Source organism: Myodes glareolus, chromosome 11 (assembly GCF_982192425.1).
Source record: "Myodes glareolus chromosome 11, mMyoGla1.1, whole genome shotgun sequence".
NCBI lineage: Eukaryota > Metazoa > Chordata > Mammalia > Rodentia > Cricetidae > Myodes > Myodes glareolus.
In genome coordinates, this window is record NC_142036.1 from 16280494 (window position 1) to 16295770 (window position 15277).

General features: G+C 44.0%; 1 protein-coding gene across 5 annotated transcripts in view; it reads right to left on the reverse strand.

Annotated features, from left to right (window-relative positions):
• Positions 1-15277, reverse strand: part of Tecpr2 (tectonin beta-propeller repeat containing 2) — a 105231-nt gene that overhangs the window by 14948 nt on the left and 75006 nt on the right. For 4 of the 5 annotated variants that reach the window (XM_048431335.3, XM_048431331.3, XM_048431332.3 and 1 more), the window contains 4 exons: positions 14735-14975; positions 12916-13005; positions 10756-10989; positions 336-484 (listed from right to left, as the gene is read on the reverse strand). In XM_048431335.3, coding sequence (XP_048287292.3) covers positions 336-484; positions 10756-10989; positions 12916-13005; positions 14735-14975 — 714 coding nt within the window. The remainder of the gene's footprint in view (positions 1-335; positions 485-10755; positions 10990-12915; positions 13006-14734; positions 14976-15277) is intronic. The other variant, XM_085697963.2, reaches the window with a different exon arrangement.

Below are 15277 nucleotides of genomic sequence, written 5' to 3' on the forward strand. Positions count from 1 at the left end.
ACAACAAAGCCCACTGAGAACAGATATTTCCATGGCAACACCCTATGTAAATTTTACTTTCTTCTTTGTATCTCTGAACAGAGTTTAATTTATTTTAAAAGGGTAATTTTCATTTGGTGAGAAGTCAAATATACTTATTTTAAAAGGGAAAAAAAAACTTGTGCTGGTTCAAATAATCTTGAATAACCTGTTTAACTATAAACGTAACAATACCAAATTCCAAGCTTGGAATGTCAAGCGACCATAGCACTTACGGGCATGCCTCTCCATGTGCCTGGGAGGCACCCTAACAGCTTCCCTCTTAATAAAAGTTCTGTCCAGCTGGCTTTGCTTACCTGGACAGGTGGCTCAATCATGATCCAGGCCGGAAGCATCAGACTGGGATTCAGAGGTTGAGTTCCAACACGGAAGTAAACTCCACCCTTGGAGTCACAGGCCCAGATATGCTGATTTCCACATGCCAAACTGGTCAGTCTTACAGTTCCTGCAGAGAAACAATACACTGTAATTATTTTGTCAAATGACTAATCTTTCACCGGGTATATAAACTACTTCAGAGGGAGACAGAAGGCTACCTCTGCAGTTGAATGCTGGTGTATGTCACCTGGCTGTCCTTCCAAATGCGGTACGGAGCCTTGGCTTAGCTGCCAGGTGCCTCAGAGTATTCTGTGTAGGTTGCTGGCTAGGAAGCCATGATGCCATCAAGCACAGTACCCTGAGATATCAAGCCTGGGGATAAACATCTCCATGTGAGTTCCCCCATTAGCTTCATCCAACATGGGACCATTGTAGTAAATTCTGGATGTGTGGAACGGGGACGCATATTTACCAGAATTAAGACCAAATCTCCTGGGGGCTGGAGAGATGGCTCAGAGATTAAGAGTACTGGCTGCTCTTCCAGAGGTCCTGAGTTCAATTCCCAGCAACCACATGGTGGCTCACAACCAGCTGTAATGAGATTTGGTGCTCTCTTCTGGCCTGCAGGCATGCTTGCAGGCATAACACTGTATACACACATATATATAATATGTATATATAATAAATAAAAAAATCTTTTAAAAAGCCTGATAAAAACCTTGTGTGAAACAGAATCTGCCAAATTTGACTTTTCTCTTGTCCTTATGTTTCCAAATTTCAGTAAGAATGCAAGAGAGCCAGGTGGTGGTGGTGCATACCTTTAATCCCAGCACTTGGGAGGCAGAGGCAGGAGGATCTCTGTGAGTTTAAGGCCAGCCCCTCTAGGACACCGATGAGCTCTCATATATGAGCTCTGACCAAAACACTCGCTGTCATCATTTGTATGTTAGCAAATGAAGTGAATGAAGAAACTGTGTGTGGGGGAGACTAAATCTCCTAAAGAACCTCACTTTATCTATCTATCTATCTATCTATCTATCTATCTATCTATCTATCTATCTATTTATTTATTTTGAGACAGGGTTTCTCTGTGTAGCCTTGGCTATCCCAGTACTCACTTTGTAGAACAGGCTGACCTTGAACTCAGAAAGATCCATCTGCCTCTGCCTCCTGAGTGCTGGGATTACAGGCTTGTGCCACCAGACCCGGCTCTTCACTTTCATTTTTGCATTTTCTCTTTGCTAATTAAACTAGCTGCTAGCCATAGGAGAGAATGAATGAAAGGAATTAGAAAAGAATCTGGGCTGGAAGGTGTGGCTTAACAGCAGAGCACTTGATATAGCACCTCAAGAAAAAACATAAATTATATTTGATAATAGTCTAGCAATTAAAAAGTGCAGCTGTTGAGCCGAGTACATGCTTTAATTCCAGGACTCGGGAAGCAGAGGCAAGGGGATCTCTGTGAGTTCAAGGCCAGCCTGGTATACAGAGAAATTCCAGGACAGGCTCCAAAGCTACATAGAGAAACCCTGCCTTGAAAAAACAAAACAAAACAAAATGTAGCAAGTTGCCTAATATCTACTGTAATAGGGCTCTCAGCCAGGTCCACAACCTCACTTTAAAACCTACAGAAACAATAGATAGATGGTTTGCACTGGAGAAATTAGGAAATTTATACTGGATCACAGGCAGGAGGTAGCCAACCCAGGAAGCAAAGAGGGACAGTAGATTTGAATCCAGGCCAGCTACCTCGGACCTCCAAGTCTATAAACAACAAATGTAAAGATTCAAGTTCAAGTTCAGGTTCAAGTCCAGATTTGACAAATTAATCTACTAGAACAACCCATACCTTATCAAGATACAGAACATTCTGTCTCCCTAAGAATTTTCTCAGGTCCCATGGCCTCTGCTTTAGGCCAGGTTCTCAAGTCTCCCAAGCTGCCCTCAAATTTGTTATATAGCCAAGGATGGATCCTGAACTGACTTCTACCACCAGAACTTAGTTCAGTCTTCTAGGGTTCAGACAGGCAGAACCAAGGTCCATGAGTACAGCAGGAAGCAGCCTGAGGCAGCAGTCACTCACCCTTGTTGCTAAGCTTCACTGCACACAAATGCCACACTTAGCTTCTGGATTTACCTACCGGTGGACATTTGGGCCATTTCCATGTTTTGCTACTAGAGCAAAACTGCTATAGCCACTCTTGCGTAAGTTTTGTTTTCTTGTGGCAAGCTAGGCCTGACAGTGGAGTCTCAGTCCTTGAGAGACTGAAGGAATAGGAATAGCTGTCCTGGGCTGCACAATGAGGCCAGGTCTCAAAAGGAGAGTGAGGGGAGCAGAAACCTGTATTATTTTTCTTTTATTTCAAAGAAGATTTTTAAATTATTTTTTACATGTGTGTGCTTTGCCTGCATGTATGCGAGTATGCCATGTGTGTACAATACCTGAAGAGGGCAGAGGGAGGTGGATCTCCTGTAAGTAGATGACAGATGGTTGTGAGTCACCATGTGGGTGTTGGGAGCTGAACCCAGGCTTTTAGCCATTAAGTCATCTTTCCAGCCCCTATTCTCTTCATATAGAACTGTCAGAACACAGGTTAGATGTTTTACTTTAAGATATTTTAAAAAAATTTAAAGTTTTTTTTTATCAGATTTATTTTTATTGTATTTTAAGTTGAGAGAGAGAGAGAGAGAGAGAGAGAGAGAGAGAGAGGTTGTGTGTGATTGTGTGAGTGCTGGCAGAAACCAGAGGCATCAGATCCCTCCCTGGGGCTGGAGCTACAGGTGTTTGTGAGCCTCCTGACATAGGTTCTAGAAACTGAAGTTGGGTCTTCCACAAGAGCAAGAAACTGTTAGACACTGAGCTATCTCTCCAGCCCCTACATTCACATGTGTGTATGTGTGTAAGTGGTAAGTCAGAGACAACTTGTAAGAGTTGGTTCTTTCCTTTTACCACGTGGTTCAGGATTGGCAGCATGACTTTTAAACAGAATGCCAGTTTCCCCAAGTTGTACCACTTTACATACTGACTAGCACTGTTCTGTGAAATCTGGTTGCTTATATCCTACTTATCAAGGTTTCTATTGTGATTAAGTCCCACTAAACCTCTCAGGATGCAGAAGAATTGCTATAACAGGTGAAAACCTGACTAATAAGGTCAGAGGGTAAATAAAATAAATTGCTCACATAAGTATTTTTATCATGTCCCATTTATTCTCCCCATGCTCTCTTTAATGCTCTTTTGATGTTCCTCCTCCATGCTTCTCTTTTGATGTTCCTCCCTGTTCTACACATCCTGCAAGGTTTCCAGTTTATATACCCACACAGACATAGCTAATAACAATGATACCTAGCATCTATTTCTTAGGGCTAACAGGACGGATATAAGACTGACAAGGTAGGCGCCTTATGTCTCAGAAGGAGCCTGACTGTGAAGTTCCCCAGCAGATACTGGGAGGATTAGGATGGAGCTTGGCCCCCAGGCTAAGCATCAGAGTGCTGTATCCACTGGCACCCAGGTGAGAAGGAACTTCTTTCTCTGGGCCTGGTTTAGCAACCAAGCTTTTTTCCTGATACTTTAGAGGTAAAGGATCAGTTAATGTCCTAGACTAAGACGCTGTGTCAAGTAAAAGGTAAGTACAGAATATTAATAGCTTGTTAGGGAAGAGCAAAGGTCAGTAGGTTATACTCTCTTGAGTTGGCAGTTAGAGAATTCAGGGTCACCCAGACTTGTTTATCAGTAAGAGCAGACACACTGTCTCTTCTGTTCAGTGCCTCCTACTCAGGGCTCCTTTCATGTCAGTAAGTCCTGTAGGTAAGCCTAATTGGAGAGGACTAGCTTTATGTAGATTTGACTATGAGAACAAAGGTTTGGCTGAGTGAATGCTTTCAAATCAGTGCCCTGCAATGAGAGCCAGTACAGGAGGAAGCTATCTCAAGGAATGATCTATATACTGCTGGGATATTTTGGAATGAATCCCATTGTGGAAGGGAAAAGAGCCATGGCGTCACAAAATTTTTACAGAATTGACAGTGACTATAAAAAATAAATATTCCCGAAGCTCTACAAATTGGGTTCTCCACCAGATCATACTCTTGAGGCTCTGTCTATAGATCTGTCAGCTGTACTTTTACTGTATAATGCTTGTGGCTCACAGCACTTGTTAACATTTAGTTTTCTTTCTTTTTTTTTAAACTTTATTTAACTCTATTTTATGCACATTGGTATAACGATGTCAGATTCTCTGGAACTGGAGTTACAGACAGCTGCGAGCTGCCATGTAGGTGCTGGGAATTGAACCTGGGTCCTCTGGAAGAACAGTCAGTGCTCTTAACCACTGAACCATCTCGCCAGCCCAACATTTAGTTTTCTTGTTTGTTTTTTAAGACAGTGTCTTATGAAAAGATGGGCAGTGATGTCACATACTTTTAATCCCAGTACTTGTGGGGCAAAGGCAGGCAGATCTCTATGAGCTTAAGGCCAGCCTAGTCTACAGAGATCCAGGACAGCCAGGACTACACAGAGAAACTCTGTCTCCTTGTGTATCTCAGGCTGCTCTCAACTTGCTCAACTGCTAAAGATGACCTTGAATTTTTAAGGTTCCTCCTGGAGGATACTGGAGGACACCCTCTTTGGCTTATAGCAAGGCAGACTATAGCGAGGCTGGAAAGTCAAACAAAATACAGGGAGAAAGAAGGGGAGAGTCGCGGGAAATGTGAGACAGCCACCCAAGAAACAAGATGCCAGCGGACTAGTAAAAGCCATGGCAACATGGCAATACATAGATTAATAGAAATGGGTTAATTTAAATGTAAGGGCTAGTTAGTAATAAGTCTGAACTGTAGGTCAAACATTCTGTAATTAATATTAAAACTCTGAATGATTATTTAGAAGTGGTTGTGGGACAGGGCAAGACAGAGAAACCTCTGATTGCATGAACACATGCATGTCAGGTGTGGTGATGTAAACCTATAATCCCATCACTCTAGACCAGTGGTTCTCAACCTTCCTGATGGAGCAACCCTTTTAATACAGTTCCTCATATTGTGGGGACCCCAATGATAAAACTGTTTTTGTTGCTACTTCATAACTGTAATTTTGCTACTGTTATGGATCATAATGCAAATATCTTATATGCAACCCCTATGAAAGGGTCATATGACCCCCAAACCTATCGCGACCCACAGGTTGAGAAGTGCTGCTCGAGAAGTAGAGCCAGAAGGACTGCTCCAAGTTTGAGGTTAGCTTTGTCTGAAAGGGAAATTTCAGGGCAGCTAGAGCTCCACAGCATAACATGTGTTCATTTGCGAATGCTTGTTAAGTCTTCGCTGCAGTTTAAAAGCAGTCCTGCGATCAGAAAAAAGCTAGAGGAGTTCTTCGCATGGTCTCGATGCAAGTCTTTGCCAGGCATGTTTGCTGTGAGTGGCTTACTCTGTCATTTTCTTAATTACTGTCTGATGAGAAGTTTTTAATTGTGATGAGTCATTTTGACCTGTGTGTATGGCAAAAAGATGGCACCATTAGTTTAACTGGCAATTCTGTGGGTTGGGTGGATACAGTTGTCACTGGCACAAGATGAATAACAACCCTGTGACTGTATCAGAACACAGCAGTTCTGCCATGTGGAAAGTTAGTTATCTTCATGACATAAGCTTTAACTACTTCTTCCTTCCTACACAACAATTGTCAGAAATGTCCCTGGATCTTGGGTTCCCATCTACAGTTTCAACTAACTATTGAAAACCTTCAAGCAAAAAAGGGCTGGGAGGATGGCTCAGAGGGTAAAAAGCTTGCTGTACAGGTTGAGGACTGGAGAATGGATCCCCAGCACATTAGAAATGGAGTCAGCAGATCTCAGGAGCAAGCTGGCTAGTGCAATCAAACCGGTGTGCTCTGGGCTCAAATGAAAGAGCCTGCTTCTATATCTGAGGTGGAGAGCAATCAAGGAGGATACCCAGTGTTAACCTTTGCTCCCCACATATTCATGGGCCCTTGCATATGTGTGCCCATTACATATGTCCACACATGCACACTATATACAAACATATACCTGAAAAAGCTGTACTGTACTGACCTGACCTGTACGTACAGATGTTTTCTTGTTATTGTTCCTTAAACAAGGAAGGCAGTGTGAACATTCTTCCCATGGCACTTGCACTGCATTAGGTTTCGTGAGTAATCCAGAGGTGACTTTAAGGTGTGGAAGGCACACAGGTGATAGGAAATTCTGCAGTATTTTATATAAGGGACTTGTGCATCCTTCCACTATAGTATCTAGACAGGACCAATTACTCCAGAATACCAAAGGATGATAGTACTCCTTTGCATACTTCTTAAACCTGATAATTTCTCTTATTCTAAGATAAACTGTATTTTTATTTCCTTGATGTCTTACCAAAGAGTTAAGATGAACTTCTTAGAGTTCTGACATCAGATGTTGGAAGTCCATGATAAAGCACTTCCACAACAATATACAGTACAAAAGACCGAGACTGATGAGCTACTGCAAGACAATTTCATGTTGAATCTATAATCTGCCAGTGGAGAACTTGAGGCAGCAGCTGACCAGCTACAGGGGACAAAAGCACACTGGGCTGGCCTCTCTGAGTTGACAACTACTGATAACTCTACCCATGGGACAGGAGTTCATATAAGGTGAATAGATATGCATTTGGAGGAAATGAAGCCTATGGCATGCACCCTACAGAGTACACTCAGAATCCAAGAACCAGGTTAAAGACAAACACGACTTAGTGAACGGCTTATGTTTTTGAAAGAAGGTTTTACTTTAGATGTTGTTAAGTCTGTTCCACAGGGTAGGGTGGCAGAGGCTCCTCCCTGCAAACCCTGTCTGGATTATTCACATTTCTTCAGAGTTAGCAGCCATGACAGGCTCTAGTAAACAAAAGTGATCTGCTACTTCTCAACTACACCATCAAGTCAGTCTACTTCCTCCTTGGCTCTTTCCTCCTGAAGGGAGCAAAGCATGCTCGGCGGTGCCATATCACCAGTGTGCTCGCGGGAACAGAAAGCTGGTCAGCTTTCAAAGTTTCTGATGCCTGGGGCTGTGGCTGAGAGGGAGCCCACCCTGACAACCTCCATTTTATTTGCTTAATTAAGGAGATAATGTTTTAGTTACTTTATTCACAAAAGACACATGCCTTTAATCCCAGTACTCAGAAAGCAGAGGCAAGAGAATCTCTGTGAGTTCAAAGTCAGCCTGGTCTATAGAATGAGCTCCAGGACAGGCTCTAAAGCTACACAGAGAAACCCTGTCTCAAAAACAAAATAAAACCCAAAAGCAACACTTCTTCTTAAAATTGATTTTTAAAAAGTGTGTGCACAGCCTATCCTCAAGCTTGCACATGCCCTGCCTCAGTTGTGATTACATGAATGTACCACCATACCCTACTATAGAATTTTTTTACGTATGCGCTATAGAATAATAGTAGCATTTGCTTGTTGTCTCCTAAATTATAAAATACTCTCCATATAAATTATCGCATGGCATAATCTTATTTGTGACCTAAAGGCACAAACTGACACTGAATATGTTTTCATTACATTGTGACCAAATGAATTAAACTACAAATTGTATTACTTTGCTAAATGGTCTAGTATCTGACATGCATATTTATGAATAATGGGAACTGAATGTTATGAGCATCTTAAATATTTGCTAAATGTACACATTTTCTTCCAAAAACCAGAATTGGGGGCTGGAGAGATGGCTCAGTGGTTAAGAGCACAGGCTGCTCTTCTTGAGGTCCTGAGTTCAATTCCCAGCAACCACATGGTGGCTGACAACCATCTGTAATGAGATCTGGTGCCCTCTTCTGATGCGTGGACATACATGGAGGCAGAATGTTGTATACATGATAAATAAATAAATAAATAAATCTTTAAAAAAAAAACAGGATTGGAATAAATCACTGTAAAATTCTATATTCTACCTCTTTAACTGGGTTCAATTGATAGCCATTTAATTAGTCTCTTTATCCCTTTCCCGGCTGCTGTGGCTCTGTTTTGACATCAGCAGAGTCTAGGCTGGCCTTGAACTGGTGATGCTACTGCCTCAGCGCTTTCTCAATTACAGGTGCAGCCACTGTTTTGGCAATCACGTAGTTTGTAAGGGTGAAAAGGAGACGGATACGATGGTTTTAGGCTGACAATACTCACCTAAGCTCAAAATCTGCAATCACTTTTGTGTGGGGGTACACATGTGCCGTGGTCCATGTGTAGAAGTCAGAGGACCACCAGTAGGAGTTGGTTCTCTCTTCCACCATGTGAGTTCCAGAGGTCAAACTCAGGTCATAAGGTATGCTGTCAAGAGCCTTTACCTTCAGAGCCATCTTGCTGGTCTTAATTAACGATTTAAAAATATTTCTTGGGGCTGGAGAGATGACTCAGTGACTAAAAGCACTGGCTGTTCTTCCAGAGGTCTAATTCCCAGTACCCATAATCATCTGTAACTCTGGCTCTAGGGATCCAAAGCCCTCTTCTGGCTTCCGTGGGCACCAGGTGTGAATGTGGTATATAATATACAGGGAAAACATCCATACACATAAAATAAAAATAATAAACTGACTCTGTTTGGAGACATGGTTTCATTGTGTATAGCCTTGGCTCGCCTAGAATTCTCTATGTGTTCTGGGATTAATAGTAAGCCATTATGTCTGGCTAAAATTATCGCTTGAGATACCTGCTTTCCCTACTAGATACACAAGCCATAACTTGAGAGAATGCAGTATAGGACAGCCTAGTGCCCTTAGGTACAGTTCAGTGCCCTTAATGGCACAAGGGAAGGCTTCTAGCATAAGGGCCAACCCCTTTCCTATTAAGTCCTGTCTTACCCCCTTGCCAACACCAATCCTACCAGCTAGACTTAAGCCATCGTTTCAGGATGCTGAGAAAATGATGCCAAGAGTCTATTTCTTTTATATATACTGATTATATATATCATTCATATAACACAACAAATGAGACCACAGAGCAAGATAGAGACTTAAGAGAGGCAGGGCTTCAGTATACAATATGGTGGTGCAATATGGGGTTCAAGTGCATACTCCACTAGCCTACAGGCCAGTGCTATAACCGAAGGTCCAGGAGTCTTACACAATAAGATGAGACATCTCACATTTAGACAGGAGATTTGCTGGGGTCCTTTGGGATGGGGTGACAACTGGTAGGGTGACCGTATGGAGGGACTGATTTGGGGAAAATGGCTCCATTTCCAGCTGCATGAGCATAGACTTCCCTAGACCTCAAGGTTTGGCAGCGAGGAGAATACACACTAAACCCTGGTTTTTCTCAGAGATACTAACAGCCTCTCTCCACAGTCTGGCAGGGACTGTTGGAGAAAGGCTCAGGGCCAGTGAGTTTCTGGGCAGATAAAAGAACTCCCAGTCCGAGCAACAGGCTCAACTGGCACCCATATCCGGGCCATAACTAGTTGCAGTCTTGTCAGGCTAACAAATGCCCCTGGAAAGCTAGATGACCTGGAAGACAGGGTATGAAGCCCAAGGCATAAACAATCTCAATTCCTGTGAAGTTCCTAGTGGTGCCATGCAATTTTCACAACAGACTGGGTTATGTTCAGGGCCTTATCTCTTCTAACAGTTTGCAGAAACCCCATTGCTAAGAGTCACTTGCCTGGCCCAGGCCCAGGCTCACTAGAAGGGTGGTGATATATATATAGGTTAATGTAGGAAACAGCCCTTCCTACTCTTCCCCCACCCTCTCTCATATAGCTGAGTTATTTTACATTAAACACTTATTCAAGTCCACAAAATATTGGTTGCCAGTGTACAACAATGTCTAGTTCCTAGACAGAACTACTGAAGTTCAAGCTCACTCTGACCTTGAGAGCTGCCTGGCATAGTCTCTACCTCCAGTATCAGACAAACCACACTTGAGTTGCTGAGTCAACTGAGAATATAATATTGCATGCTCATTTTATCATCTCTTAGCCTGAAGTACCCCTCATGCCACCGTAGGCTGTGCCTACTGTAACTCTTGGGACAGGTCACAGAAAAGTAACTCCTAGCAGCACAGTACCCCCTTAACCAGCTGAAAGAGAAGCCGCACCACACACCTATGTGTGCAGCAGCCCACAGTAGGCTCTTTCAGTCACAGGTCACAAACACCATTTCAGACTTAAAGATCAGAGAGAAAAGAGTGTCGTAATTTTAAGCAGATCTTAGGGGCACTTTCTGGACACCTCATAGCTCTTGTGGCTCTGAGCAGTACAAACCACAGGGAGTAAGAGAGGTAAAGTTCCCCCAAATTTAAGAAGCTCATTTAACCTGGCAAGTGGCCAGTTGAGCTATAAGCCCAGCAACTGACATACGTCACATGAACCCACTTTCCACACGAGGGAAGCACTCACGTACTAGTCGTACCTAGCTGGGTAAGGTCCAGTTTCGTCCAGTGCATGCCTGTGGGGCAGCTCTTAGAAAGCGTCCTGATGAACACCTGTCCAAGGTTGTCCAAGGCCCACAGTGCATCCTGGCACGCAGCGTAGGTCCTCATCTCGGCGTCGGGAGGCAACTGCACTGTGGAGGGGCGGCACTGCACACTCTGGGCACTGATGCTACACAGATCCTTGCTGCTCTGGCACAGCCACAAGGAGCTTCCTACAGAAAAGGGTCACACTTGTCATCAAACGCTGCTTCACTGAGCCACCTGCCCACAGTGCACTGCACAGTCCTGAAAACTGGCCACAGCCTCTGCCTGAACACTCACCATTACCTCACAGGCTACAGTAGGTATGCCATATCTCTGGAGTAGAAGGAACACCACCATCAGGCATTTCAAAGATCAAGTCTGAGACATTTTAAAGAACTGGGAAGAAAGCAGGGCCTATGGAACATTATAAACGCTGGGGTACTGGTTCTGAACCCCATTTCTAATGACCCAGGAATATGAATCAAGGCCTCAGAGTGTATTTTTAATACAGAATATTAGGACTGTCAATCTTGCCAAAACCGAAGAAGGAGAGGGGCCAGCAGTCCCTGGGAACGCGCTTTCTTAGTTCCTCTGCTAATGGGGTTGGCAGTGGGCTGCTGAAGGCAGAAATCCTTCTCCTCCTGCCCTGGCCTCAAGAGTTATACGTGTAGTCCTCTGTTGTTCTAGAACTTTCAGGTTTAATAGTGTGTGCTTGAAATGCCCAGCATCCTTAGGGACTCAAATCCTGGCTACACTGTGTAATGTTAAATATTATCTAAAACTTGTGACCAGATGTTTTGGAATTCTTATTTATTTCTTTTTAAGACATATTTCTTTTTATTTTATGTGCATGAATGTTTTCTCTGCAAGTATATCTGCATCATGTGCTTTCCCAGGACCCATGCCACGGAAGACAGAAGGTATTATATGTATCTCTTGGAACTGGAATTGGAGACAGAGCTTCCATGGGGGCACTGAGAATCAAACTAGGACCTCTGAAAAAGTATCCAGTGCTCCTAACCATGGAGTCATCTCTCCAACCCTCTTTTTTTTTTTTTTTTCTAAACTTAAAAACTTTGGCTGGGTGGTGGCGCACACCTTTAGCCCCAGCACTGAGAAGGCGGGGCAGAGGCAGGTGGATCTCTGAGTTCTGAGTTTGAGGTCAGCCTGGTCTACAAAGCAAGTTTCAGGACAGCCAAGGCTACAGAGAGAGAGACCCTGTCTTAAAAAACAACAAAAAAAGATCTTGATAAACTAGTTAAAGAGTTCCCCAGGGAAGTAGCATGTGTGCATGCTTGTGCGTGCTAACGCAGACCATTAGTGAAGGCTGCAAGCCACATCCCCCAGCTAGGGGCAAAGCAGCTGTGTCAGACTCAGGAAACAACTTACCGTAGTCTTATGAGACTCCAGGTAGGACTGTGGGCAGTATAGTCCAGTGGGCAGATGTTTACTATACTGAATCAAGTTATTCAGGGCTAGGGCAACTGATGGCTTCAATGACCAAACTGTTTCCTTTCACTGTAGGTATCACTGAACTTTCTCATTTAGCCTCCACATAACCCTTGGAACAGGCTTTGGCTCCTCAAACAGGCCACCTGCCTGCCTAGGGCCTCCAGCTAATTGGGTGGTTCTGCAGCAGAAGCCCCAACTCTGCAGGGATAAGATAAGCCTGAGGCATGAGACCTTCACAGGGCAAAGAGAAGCCAGCAGCAAGAAGCACTAGAGAATGAAGCTACTTGGAAGTGACAGAATTCCCCAAAAGAAATGGGAAAGAACCTTAGGAAATTATGGCCATACAAACTGACACTGAGAGTCATCTGCTACTAGCTCCTAGGACCACACGGCACGGTGACCTCCTTCCAAAGGATACCATCTCAGATTCAGTTTTGCCACTCTTGCTTCCCCTCAGTGGCTCTCCTGAACACACTTATCCAGCTAAAAGCCTTCAGCTTAGCTCATAGGACTGCTGGCTCAGAACACAGCCATGTCCCCTGCCTCAAGGTCTGAGGCCACATCTCCACAGCCACAGCGTCACAGCCAGATGCTGGTCTAAAGTTCTCAGCTGCTGACTAACTTGTGCACCAGGTTTCTCTGCCAGGCTAAGACTGACTCACCATCCTTGGTAGGAGCAGGAGAAGCCAACACAAAGGCCCATTTTGTGGCCGAAGCAGTTCCCCGGGGAACAACGTTATTCCAGTAAGTTCCTAGAGAGAATAAATATAAAAGTGGGTTAAGGTAAGGAAAAAAAAAAACTATAACACTTCAGTTTTGGTTCTACACTCCAGCTGGCCTTCAAAGCTCTTACAGTGATTTCAAGTGTCCTTAAACAAAGTGGCGTGAGCTACTCATGTCTCTAAGCATCATCAAGATGAGCTGTACCTTGTTTACTGATGCCCAAGGAGGCTACACGGGGGACAGAGCTAGAGGAAATCCATCAAGGGGGAATCATTCAGAAATGAACACCCAGGTCATCCACAGACATGGCCAGCATCTTGTGTGTTCAACAGTGGCCATAATTTTCCCCACTGCAAATGGACTATTCTCTCTCAGTAGGTTTGGTGGACTTTTAAAAAAATATTTACATATATGTGTCTATGTAAGTATACATACATGTGTTATCGTGGAGGTATTGCTTAAGCATGTTCATGAAGTCCAGAAGAGGACACTGGGTGTTCTCATCTATCACCCACATATTTGAAACAGGGTCTCTCCCTGATCCTCGGGATCAAGTTCTCTCTGTCAGCTTAGAAGTCAGCAAGTCCCAAAGATTCTCCTGCCTCTGCGCACCTTGCTGCTGGACTACAGGCATGTGTGGGATGTTTGGCTTGTTGTGAGTGCTGGGATCTGAACTCCTGCCTCATATACTTAACTGTTAAGCCATCGCTACCTAACCACATGCTCCCTTTTGAAAAGATTCCACACAGGTGTCTACACGTGTGGCAGGTATGTGTGTGGAGATCAGAGAACAACTTTCCAGAAGTTGGTTTTTTCTTTTCACCTTGTTTCGGGGACAGGGTCTCTCTTATTTCTACCACTGGGCTGTGTATGCAAACTCCTGGTCACTTCCGTCCCTGTCGGCCCCTATTTCCTCACAGGAATGCTGACAGGAGCCTTCACTGTATCTGGTTCTTTTGGGTGTTGTTCTTTGTTTTCTTTTTCTTCTTTTTTGTTTTTGTGTGGGGTTTTCTGTTGTTGTTGTTGTTTTGTTTTTTTTTGAGACAGAATTTCCTCTACATAGCCCTGGCTGTCCTAGATCTCACTAAGTAGACCAGGCTGGCCTTGAACTCACAGATCTGCCTGCCTCTGCCTCCTGAGTGCTGGGATTAAAGGCCTGTGCCACCATGCCTGGCTGTATCTTGCTATTTACATGAGTTCTAGAGGTCTACACACAGGTCTACAGGTTTGTGTGGCATGTGCTTTTACCTGCAGAGCTGTTTCACTGCCTACCCCTGCATGGATTTTGGAATTCTAAACACAAAATTGAGCTGCAGCCAGGTGTGATGGTACGTACCTACAATCCTGGCACTTGGGAGGTACAGAAAGAGGATTAGGAGCTCAAGGCCAGTCTGGAAGCTTGGGCTATATGAGACTCTGACTCAAACAAATGATCACAAAAATGAGCTGTATTTGCCTGCACGTATGTCTGTGTACCACTTGTGTGTCTGGTCTATACACCAGAGGCCCCTTGGATCCCCTAGAATCAGAGTTACAGACATTTGTTAGCTGCCATGCAGTGCAGGAACAGAGCCGCTGCTTTTAACCACAGAGCTAACTCCCTAACCCTCCACTGCGAGCTGGGCGTGGTGGTGTACACCTTTAATCTACAGAGAGAGTTCCAGGAAAGTCAGAGCAACACAGAGAAAGCCTGTCTTCATGATAAATAAATAAACAAATAAAGTAGGAATAATGTGAAAACAAGAGTAATGGACTCACCTATGAGACTTCCTTTAGCAACATGAAATTCATTCTTGCCTGAGGAGATCCAGACACCACTGTTGTTAACCCCTAGTAGGCTGGGCTGGCACTGAAGCTGCTGAGACCAAAATGCCATGCGCAACTTATCTGCTACCTTTTCCACAGGGGCTTGAGCTGCTGTCGCTACTGAGTGTGTGGCATGCATGATGGTCTGGAACAAGCTGCACTGGTCAAACACCACATAGTCCGTGATGCTCACCTGCAGGAAGGATACCAGCTGAGTCTTGTATCAATGCAGGCCCTCAAGACCACCTGCCTACAAAGGCAACTTTTCAACACCCAAATCCAAGTACCCAGTAGCAAGGCCACCAAGTGACCAAGTCCCTGCATATAACTCTCTGCACAAGGACTGGAGTTACTAAGCAGTTGCCATTAAATCCACAGGCTGGGCTGAAGGGCAAGGAAGAAAGAGCTGTTGTCACCTTGTCATGCTTTTTAATTACATGGGTCTGTTTATGTATTATTTTTTTGATTAAATAGCATCTGCCTCACTTAAGAAAC